The sequence below is a fragment of the Brachycentrus maculatus genome, unplaced genomic scaffold (genome assembly GCF_059751285.1).
Source record: "Brachycentrus maculatus isolate JH-2025_06_01 unplaced genomic scaffold, ASM5975128v1 h1tg000015l, whole genome shotgun sequence".
NCBI classification, from domain to species: domain Eukaryota; kingdom Metazoa; phylum Arthropoda; class Insecta; order Trichoptera; family Brachycentridae; genus Brachycentrus; species Brachycentrus maculatus.
The window spans coordinates 1,523,364-1,534,349 of NW_028280769.1; the positions used below are offsets into that span (position 1 = coordinate 1,523,364).

The 10,986-nt window shown below is 30.9% G+C and overlaps 1 protein-coding gene across 3 annotated transcripts; it reads right to left on the reverse strand.

Moving 5' to 3' along the window:
* Positions 1-736: 736 nt before the first annotated feature.
* Positions 737-10,975, reverse strand: LOC148313336 (uncharacterized). 3 transcript variants are annotated; one of them, XM_088264213.1, is made up of 11 exons: positions 10,836-10,975; positions 10,043-10,178; positions 9,312-9,411; positions 8,592-8,707; positions 8,139-8,271; positions 7,028-7,634; positions 5,818-5,964; positions 5,094-5,689; positions 4,247-4,432; positions 3,008-3,150; positions 737-1,259 (listed from the first exon to the last, which is right to left on the reverse strand). In XM_088264213.1, exons 1-11 carry the CDS (start codon positions 10,851-10,853, stop codon positions 1,183-1,185), a joined length of 2,259 nt encoding a protein of 752 aa, XP_088120339.1. In that variant the 5' UTR covers positions 10,854-10,975; the 3' UTR covers positions 737-1,182. The 3 variants fall into 3 exon arrangements, with proteins under 3 accessions (XP_088120339.1, XP_088120346.1, XP_088120354.1); XM_088264220.1 differs by lacking the exons at positions 10,043-10,178; positions 10,836-10,975 and adding an exon at positions 9,899-10,017; XM_088264228.1 differs by lacking the exons at positions 5,094-5,689; positions 5,818-5,964; positions 7,028-7,634 and having other exon boundaries at positions 742-1,259; positions 10,836-10,949.
* Between the last annotated feature and the right edge of the window lie 11 nt (positions 10,976-10,986).

Below are 10,986 nucleotides of genomic sequence, written 5' to 3' on the forward strand. Positions count from 1 at the left end.
AAATCATTAATAATAAAATAATGAGGTAATCATATTTAATATAACTTTTTAACATTAAATTTTTTTATGGAATCTATCATTGTTTATTATTATTTCTGATTTTATTGTTACTAATTTAATATTATTATGACTATTTAATTTAATATATGACTATTATTACCACTATTTAATTTAATATAATATCTTTTAATATATAATTATTTTATATAATTTAATAAAATACTTTGTTGTTTTTCTTACATATTTTTTCTCTGACCACAAAGAAAATTATCCATGTAATCAATGGAATTTTTGTAATTACAATTTTGTGTGTTTCATCATATCAGCCATATAATATTGAATAAGGATTTAAATGTAATCATGCAAACAATATGAGTAGTTGATATGATAGTCTTGTAAATTAGAATTGACTTTGTTTTTTTTTATTCAGCCATTTTTTTTCTTACAGGTATACAACATAAATATTTTATGCATTTGTATAAAACGGCATGCAAGTACCTAGATAAGCTGATAAAATTATTGACCTCTTCTGACAAATCATAAAAATTACCTAAAATTTCACATTAAAACAATTATAAATAATATTTTATTTAATACTAATATTATATAATTAAATAAAAATAAATTATGCAAATGGTTGAATCGCAACAAATACCTCTTTATAATTTCAATATGGAGTTTCATTAGGAGAAATGAACAATAAACGGTAGTAATATGAAAAATAAAACATTTCAAAATACATTTATACTGTATTTATTGGACAACATCGAGAATTCATTTTATTTAGTTTACTGAAAATACATTGAAACAACTTGTAAATAATACATGGCATTAGATACATAAGCAATGTCTGCTTTCTATTTTCTTTATTTTTCATTTAACCAGACTGAGCCACAATAACATGTGGTCTGGTAAGGCTGATTTTAAATAAAAAAAACAAAACATTAAATGATCTTCTCAAAGACACATTATAAATGAATGATAAATTGCTAACAAGTTTTTTAAAAATTGGTTTAATATTTTTTTTTATAAAAAGAGAAATATTTGCTAATTATCATATAACAAACAACAATGTGTTTTAGATACATCATCTTAGAATCAAAGAGTTTCATTTTGCTGTGAAGAGTGTCTTGCAAGGTCCAGTTTGAAGTGCAATCTGACTTAAGTAATTTTCCGTACCATTTATTTATTCTTTGATAATGGATGCCCTTCTAAATGGATTCTCATGTGACCAAACAAATCACTCCGCCTTTTAAAGCCTGTAAATAAAAAAATAAATTAATAAATTGAAAAAAAATGAGGTCTAGATCAAGTATGGGGATTTTTTAACATTGTGGATAGGCACCACACCGGGCTGACACAGTGATAACTTCATAGCTTACTACATGAACGGAAGATGATCAGTCCTGTGCTCTAGATTCTTTGATAAAATAGTGGTATGTATCTGTTAAATAAGACAAATCACTCACTCCTTTCAACGTCATATATTAAAAACTGGATTTTTCAGGAGATTGTTTTTAAAGTTTAAAAATATAATGAAATGTATTAAAAATAAATATCAAGGCACTTATTGAACTTTTTACTGTGTAACAGATCTTTTTAGGTAAAACGTGAATGTTTTTTCTCCTTGTTTATTTTTTTTACAAAAATGTTAATAATATTAGTATATAACCACTCACCGAGATTTTTATGTATACCGGTTTCGAGACGTACCCGTCTCTTCGTCAGGACAATCACTATTACAGCATGCAAACAATACCACCCTTCACCACCATAGCACCATTTACACACTTAAAACTACACAAAATGTTTAACACATCGCCCACTCCTTTCAAGAACGTCATAAATCAAAATACTTTTTTTTTCAGGAGAACGTTTTTAATGTTTAAAAATATAATACAATTTATTAAAAATAAATATCAAGCCACTTACTGAACTTTATGTTACGCAACAGATCTTTTTAGGTAAAACTTGAAGGTTTTTTCTCTATTTGAAAAATATTTAGTATATTTAAAAAAATAATTAAACAATACTTTTTCTTTAAAATGCAAAAACAACACTTTCTGCCCTGTAGCGGGTAAATATTAAGTTAAAAATATGCCTCTTTTGCTGGGATAAAGTACATTTTCTGGGCATTCCGAAAACACGCACAACTGAAAATTGACGATTTTTGATTTATGACGTTCTTGAAAGGAGTGAGCGACATGTGATTTTTGGTCGACCCAAAGACCTAAAGACACTAAAGTTTTTACGACAGACATGCGTTACGAGCCGAGGTTAAACATGAGGTTTTTTTCTCCATTTGAAAAATATTTAGAATATTTAAAAAAATGATTGAACAATACCTTTTCTGCAAAATGCAAAAACTACACTCTCTGCCCTGTAGCGGGTTAGTATTAAGTTAAATATATGCCGCTTATTGTTAGGGAAAACAAATGGAAAAGGAATAAATATAATATAATTATAGAAGAAGAGCCGTATTGGCTAGGGCATATCACTGGGCATCAGAGTTGAATACCCATACTCTTATTAGTTTTTGTAGATTGTACACTGCTATTATGTAGTTTTTTTAGGGAAATCATAACTCTTCCCAACCACAATTATGAATTATTAACCTTTCCGAGTATGGACGTAAATGAACGTCGGTGCGAATTTTCCTCAAAGGAGTATCGACGTTAATGAATGTCGAAGTCTATTTGTCAGTTGGTATGATGTAATTTGTATAGTAATGACATCTGTGGATATTTGTATTTAACTTTAAAACCTAGAGGTGGTGAGCTTTACTTTTGTTTAAAATTATTTTTACATAATTTTTATCTTCATAATACAAAGATTTTATTTAAAAAATACATTTTTAATGTAAAAAAACCCACTACCCAGAGAATGTTGGACATCAATTATTGTACTTCTGGAAAAGTTAAAGAATATTCATGCCTTTTGATTTCATCTGTTGGGGATGGTGAATCATAAATAAACATGAAATGAGTGTTAAGTAAACGACACATACTTTCCATACAAATTTGGCATCGAAAAATTATGTTCCCGGTATGTTTGGCAATATGTATTCCCAAGTCTGATTTCTTCCTGTACTTTGTGTTACACAAGTGACATTTGAAGGGCCTCACATCAGAGTGCCTCTGGATATGGCTCCTAAAACAACACAGAAATATGTAGTTTAAATTTTGAGTATGTTTTTGTTTTCAGGAATAACATGCAAAACCTGTACTTTCAAATCTCCTGTAAAGGCAGGATGGTAAGAATAGGGAAGATAGATACGAAAAATACATCGAACAATACCCAGATCAATTCATTTTGCAATTGGTGGGAATCAAACTAGCGACACTTGTTTCACAGTCAATATTCTACCCAACTATGCCATGGTGCCTGTCTAGTAATTTTATTTACATACATATAAGGACAGTGGGTTCATAAAAGTAACTAAAGAATATTATAGTTACTGCCCTAGCTATATACGGGAGATAAAAATCAATGAATGTACAGCCAGTCTCATAGTTCAGTGTAAAGTCTAGACTGACTGAAACATTTTCTTTCAAAATACACTTTACTGTTTCTTATTTTACATCTTTTCTTTAATGTTATTTTTTTACATATTTTTCCATATACGAGTTTATTTTTGGGGTTTTTCGTGATATTCTACTTATATTTCTGGAATGATTATAATTAGCTTCTTACCATAGTTTATATTGTATACCAACGCACAGGCTATGCCTTTGTGAGATATTTGTTTTTTATTTAAATACATAGAGATGAATGCATGTATGTACCATGTAATGATGAGAAGTGAAATGTAAACAAAAGTTTGTGGAAAATATATATTTAAAAAAAAAAAAGATGAATACTTTGCATTATTTTTGTAGACCTAAGCGACCCATTTTAAAAAATAGGAATCGAGTTGAGGTAAAGTGAGCTCGAATCCAGAAACTCAGACTCAAAATTTCTACCCAGACTAATGATATACAGTAAACCCCCCTATGACGTACACTCATATAAGATTTACCCCGATAAAGTTTGCAGCAGTTTTTTTACTATAATGGCAGTCCCTCGTATATTGCAGTAGGTCTGTGTATTCAGTCAAGTTTTTCCATTAGTTAAAATGTTAAAACACAATTAAAAAACATTAACCCCCTAAACCGTTCCCCCGATAATGCGGAACCTATCTTAACGTTATAGAAGGGGTTAACTGTATCAGTATTTTCACTTTCATGCTATTTTTTTCGATACTTACTTGAGTTTGGTCATCGTATCGAAACAATGACCGCAAATATTACACTGGTAGGGAGTGTCACCGGTATGCGTACGCGAGTGAGCTACCAGGCTACGCTTTTGCGTGAAGCTCTTTTCGCAGATGTTGCACACAAATGGTCGCTTGTCAGTGTGCGTTTGCAAATGCAGCTTGAGCCGACTCAGATATCTAAAAAGAAATTGAAAAAAATAAACAACTAACTCCAATTTTTCCAATTTTGTAAAATAAAATTGTTTTAGTCAAAACTTATGACTTTTAAATATCGAGAAAACTGTAAAAAAAAAACTGTAGGAGCGTAATTCCTTTGAATTCTATGAGTAAAAAGTCTCTCAATTTTTTTTACAGTAAAAGCGCTCTATACATAACTAACTAACTAACCATTATGCCGCTTCTCAGGGTAGGTAGAAAAGACAGAACCCCACACCACCCTGTCTTTGCAAATATTCCTCACCTCTTTCACATTGATGCATCTCCTCATACATACCCGCCGATTATTTCGACTCCTGACCCGGCCGCCTTAAAGTATTTGACATACCTCATTATGCCAAGTTTTCCTCGGTCTTCCTCTGCTTCTTTTTCCAACTACAATTGCCTCATAAGTCTGTTTTATCATTCATTCCTCACTCATACGTTCCATATGGCAAAACAATCTCAACACACCTTTCTTAATTTTATCGATAATGCTTATCTCAGCTTTACATTCCTTCCTTATTTCACCATTTGAACATCTATCATACATCGTTTTGCCACAAATTCTTCTGAGAGATCGCATATTCTTGTGAGAGATCTATACCCTAGTTGTATTATTATAATAAGCTAAAAAACTAACTTGAAGGTTTTCCCACACTGTGTACAAAGATTTTTCTTCTCCGTTTGTTGACCACTATCATCTAAGTTATTTTTCGAATGTAATTTTTCGTCCTCGACAGAATGTCCTTGCACAGAAACAGGAGAAATATTATTTTTCCGGTCGGAAGTATTTGTAAAAGTACTGAAAGTACTCCGAATAAGCTGGATTTTTTTCTGTTGCTTAGAGATCTTACTGTCCACACTGATGATGAAGCAATACTCATTGTCATCAATTTCTCTTATAATATCTTTTTCCTCCTTCGATTCATAATTATTTTCATCCAAAATTCTTTTAACTTCGACAGTGTTCTTAAATCCATCAGAGGCAGGTAACTTATTTTTACTTTCAAATTCTAAAAGACCTGAAGGCTGATTCTTCTCCAAATGTTTTTCATTACTGTCCAATAGAGAAGTGGCTTTTAATTTTTTATGGACAACTAGATCAGGCAACGGTTTATTACAGTGTTTGATTCTCTTGTCACTTAAAACCTGTTGAATCCTGCCTGATTTTGCTGTTACATCGATTCGGCCAGAAATGGGTTTTTCTTCAATTTCCCCAGTGGCTTTGTTAACTGCCTAAAATGTAAAACCATCATAAAATAAGGATATTTTTATTCCAGTATTAACAAAGATATGATCTTTGTACGTAAAATAAATATGTATTTAAAAAAAATAATGATTGAATATAAAAATCAACATTTTACCAATTTAAGTCCGCGTCGTTCAGGTGACGAGAAATCTTTGTGTTTGGTTTTGATGTGACTGCATAATTCAGTCTTTTTCGAGTATCTTGCGCCACATAACCCACATTTCCAGGGAGATGACATATTTATTTGATCATTATCGACTTCCTGAAAGCATTTCTTCTTCAAATTATCTTTTATCCTTTAGGTCAGGGGTTCCTAATCTTTTTGTACTCCAGAGCACATTCTAAAATATCGGTAGGGTGGTGGGCGCCACCTATTAATTGACTTATTTTTAAGTATTGCCAGCAAAGGAACCACTCATACATACAAGTTCCCAAACATACAAATGTATTTAATAATCCTAGGCACTCAAAAAAATTCTAACTAACAAATAAATAAAAATAATTCACATTTTTAATTAATGTTTATGAAAAAACTCTGTCGAAAAGTGGCACCATGGCGCCCGCGGGCACAGGCATTCGTATGCGAGTTTGAGTTTGGGAACCTCTGCTTTAGGTGGTAAACAATTGTCATAATATATATTAAATGATTATTTTTAAGTCGTAATATGATTTATGAATATATAAACATGCTCAACTTGGGTTTATAATTTTACTTTATATTTATTTATTAAACTTCTTATACAGCATAAATTGGTGGGCTTATTGCTAAGAAGCAATATGTTTCAAATGGCCAAAAACAAATTTTCAATTTTCGATCCTAGGTTAGATTCCTAGGAGGCTCAAAAGCAGAGCTGATCACTTTTTGCTCATGTATTTAACAATCAACACTGCTTATATACGATGCAGTGCGCTATACACCATTAGGTGCATGTATAGGTTAGAAAAAGAAGATAAAAACAGACTTCTTATACAGGCCGAGGTTTGTTCGTTATATATGTAGGTGGTTGAAAATTCATAACCAAATAGTGCTTGTACATAAGTGAAATAAAAATGAAAATTAACATAAAATATAATCCGCTGTCCAAACTTAAAACACAGTAAGGGACATTTTTTTGTAGTACGTTTTTTTGCATTTTTGGACTAAGTAGAATCTACTTAGTCCAAAAATGCAAAAAAAAAGTACTACAAAAGAAATTTCCCTTGCTGTGTTTTGAGTTTGGACAGCCGTAATGAGTTGTAGTAAGAATGTACTGCAACTGTAATAAAATTATAATTAAAATGTAACTTTGTTTTAAAATCACTATATTATAGTTGAAAATTCTCACCTCTTCATGGCTATCCTTTTTCTCAGATTCACAATAACCTTTCTCTATTTTTGTTTGAACTTCTTCATAAACCCATTCGCCATTTTCATTCTCTCTTCCTATCAACACCGTGACACCTTTTTCACCAAAACGTTTGGCCAAACTGTCAAAATCTTCATCATCATCAACGCTATCCTTTCCTTCACTGTTGCTAGTCAACCCATTTTGAAAACGGCTAGGAATAATTTGAATATCTTTATCGTCTATTTGGTTTAGAGTATCAGTAATTTTTTGTGAGTTATCATGTTTTTTAATTAGTCCACCATTAAAACTGGTGTCATCTGCTTTGATCATTGATTCAAAAGCATTTGTTTTATTTCTACTATTTTCTTTATCAGATAAAACTTGGGCTGTCACAATTTTTTTTATATGTATGTTATTGTGCCGCATAAGATGTCCTTTTCTATAGAACTTTGAGGGACATAGAGAGCAAGCAAATGGTTTGATACCGGAGTGGATTTTTTCATGTTTTAGGGCATCCGACATGTGGCCAAACCTTTTGGGACATTTCTTGCATTGATATGCTTTTTCATTCGTGTGAACAGCAAAATGGCACTGCAGAAACTGTCTGGGGTTTTTAAAAAATATAAATTATTAGTAACTATTTTGAATTAAAACACAAAAATTAAATATTTAGTATAATATTAAAGGTCTAAAACCACCATTCTATCATCCTAAATAATAAATATCGAGCCTATATTTAAAAGACCTAAAACACAATGGATGATAGATGTTGGTCAAATAAACACATATCAAAAGTGTTTAGTAATAAACAAATTTAAAAATAAAAAGTACACTTAAATGTGTTATCAGATTTGGAAATCCCAGAGTGATGCACACTCTGAACTCTAACTGTATGAAATTCATGTTCAAGTAAAAAAAATCATGTTCCTATGAGAATTCAATTCACCAATTAAAATATTTGGCAATCAACGGAGGTACTGTGTAAATCTGACTTGTTTTAATCATTTTAATTTTTTACAATTTCCTCACAAAACGTGAAAAATCGAAACATATTTGATTTTGTACTGCCTCTAAATTGTGAATATTATTTTTAATGATTGTGACTCACTTTCTAGCAAATTTCTTTCCACACGTATCACATTCAAATGGTTTTTCTTTGCTATGAACTTTCATATGCAAAGCTAAAAGCTGTTGTTCACTGAAGGACTTGGCACATATTCCACATGTAAATGGTTTGATACCTAAAAAATAAAAATGAAATATATAGATACTAAATAAATAATAATAATTATAAAAATAAATATCTTTAAATTCACATATTTAAAACAAGTGGTATCATATCTATAAATATTTCAAATTTATACTATTTTTGTAGGTCTAAGCGCCCAATTTAAATAGGAATCAAGTCGTGTTAGAGTGGGTTCGAACCTAGAAAATCAGACTCAAAGTCTGCGACACTAACCATGGGACCACAACCTGACTATTATATCGATATATGAAGGCTTTATTTGTAAGAATTCAAATAGAAAATAGGCATTTTATATTCCTGGTCAGTTAATACCTGAGTGCTTTCGAATGTGTCTTCTAAGGTTATCGTGATAGGAATATTCTTTATAACAAATGTCACATTTAAATGTTTTCTCCTTTATGTGAACTGTCTGATGTAATTGCAAGGACCTGAAAAATAAATAAATTTTTGAACTGAGAAAGTAGAGCGCAAGAAGTAATTTGTTATAAGACACTTTAGATCTTCTTAGATATGCATTCTCCAAAAACTGAAAAGCCGAATAGTTGACTGAGTTGGGATGCCTACCCGAGCATACAAACATAATGAGATTTTTGTATTGAAACTGCAGAATGTCCAACTGCGGCAGTTTGAAGCTGCTGGCGTATTCCCGAACTCAGTTAATCTGTCAGTATACAGTGTAGTCCAATTGGCATTAAAAATAAAGGTTAAGTTAGGCATGAACCTTATTAGCCCAAAAAGATTCCACTGTTGAGAAATTGCTACTTAGTAACATTTGTGTACGTACTTTGTTCGTAGCATGCTCATTTCAAGTATGCCGAAAAATCGACAGTCCTTTGATTTTCAAGCATGCTACCTGAAAGGTGAGTGGAAGGGGCGTGTTCTGTGCGCATCTGAATACGTTTGCTTAGAAGCATGCTAGTATTAATGTATGTAATTTATACAGCTAGAGAGCATGCTCGTCTTTAGCATGCTTTATTACTAGCATGGCTATCTGTACCATAAGTTGATTAAAACTGAAATGATGATTTATACCTTTTGGATGAGTATTCTTTATTACACTTTTCACAGGTGAATAGTTTTTCTCCATTGTGTGATCGAATGTGTTTTTTTAAATGGATATTTTGACTGAATGCTAGAAAAGAAAAAAAAATTAATATTCAAGTGAAATATGTAAAACCAATGAAATGAAAATCATTATCAGGTAGATTTAATATTTAATGTTTGAATTTTTTAAGTGATTAAATTATTCAGACAAGAACGTGGACAATAACCTAGATTTGTGCAAAAAGATTTGAACACACTCAAAATATTGAGATTTATTTTTAGCCTATCACTCATCCTGAGCCATAAGCAATTTGGATACATTGGATTTCGAAAGGTTAGTATTATTTTTTAAAACCTTTTTATCCTTTAAATTTTGAACCTTATTAAGTTAAGAATATTATATGAATTTATCGCAGTAAAGTTTTTTGTAAATTTATACCCAATAGGTAAATTCATAACTTTAAACACTGCAGAAGGAAATTTACAGAATGGCTTATATCCAAAGCAACAGAATTCAGTGGACTGTAGAGGTAATTAAAAAAAATCCTGGCTAGTTATTTTAAATATCTACTTACCTTATGTATCAGTACACAGTAAAACCTTAAGGTAAACAACCTTTCAAATTTATTATCTGGTTCTACTTATTATTTTTTGACATTTTTTTAAGACATTTTTTTGGACCCAAATGTGGTGCTGATAACAGGTAACAAATATGGTACCTTTGGAACATATGTGACAAATGAAGTCCTTTGGTATTGTGTGGCTTTTGATATGACTTAAAATGCTGCTTCGACAGTTATAGACTGAGCCGCATACACAAGAATATTTATCGGTAGATGAAGACGGAATAACACTCTGAAAATATAGTACGAATGTTAGTTAAATGAAATACATATGTATTATTTCAGATAAAACAGTTAACAGGTGAGTACTGGCAATACTTATATTGGGAAGGTTGGGTTTCTCTTTCTCTCTCTCGGCAACCGGCAATACTTCCAATAAGCAAACATGACTATAAACTACACAGGTAATCTTTGATATTTCTCCTAAAATATTTTTTTTATTCCCAATTTTTTAAAATTGGGCAGATTCAAAAGATAGTGGGGTTATACCAGGATTTAATATAACTTTTTCAGTAAAATCTCAGATTATAGCCTCATCTGTCTAGGAAGCTAATGAAAAGGGTATACAGTCCAAAGGTAAATAATAAAAATATATTAATCCTACAAGTATATTTAATATCAATGTTAGCCTGTGTAATATAAATTGTGAAATATTTTTTTACAAATTATTAGATAGAAAGAAAAATCATGTTTTTGATGTCCATATTACTGTTTGGTTCAGCCACTATAGGATGACACGGTCGGAGTTCTGTGGCATTGCTGAGAAACAACAATAAAAAAAAAAAATTCTGCCCCACCTTTTAATGTGATTTCTGAGCTGCGAATTTTATAAAATATATTGAAAACAACAATATTTTAAAATGGGATCATTCAATAAAATTAAACTCACGTGTTTCGGCAACTCCATGTCACAAAATTATTAATTAAAATAGTTGAAAAACTGTTTACATTAAAATATTCATCCAGTGTGCCAAATTGTAAGCAATTTCAAATCTGACAATACCTCCAATATATTATTTGACATTTGACATTTGTTTAAA

Coding starts and splice junctions, on each gene's coding strand:
- LOC148313336 (XM_088264213.1), bottom strand. Junction 8,272..8,591: donor ACACATTCGAAAGCACTCAG/GTATTAACTGAC, acceptor TTTATTTTTTAG/GTATCAAACCATTTACATGT. Junction 5,690..5,817: donor AACGACGCGGACTTAAATTG/GTAAAATGTTGA, acceptor TTTACATTTTAG/GCAGTTAACAAAGCCACTGG.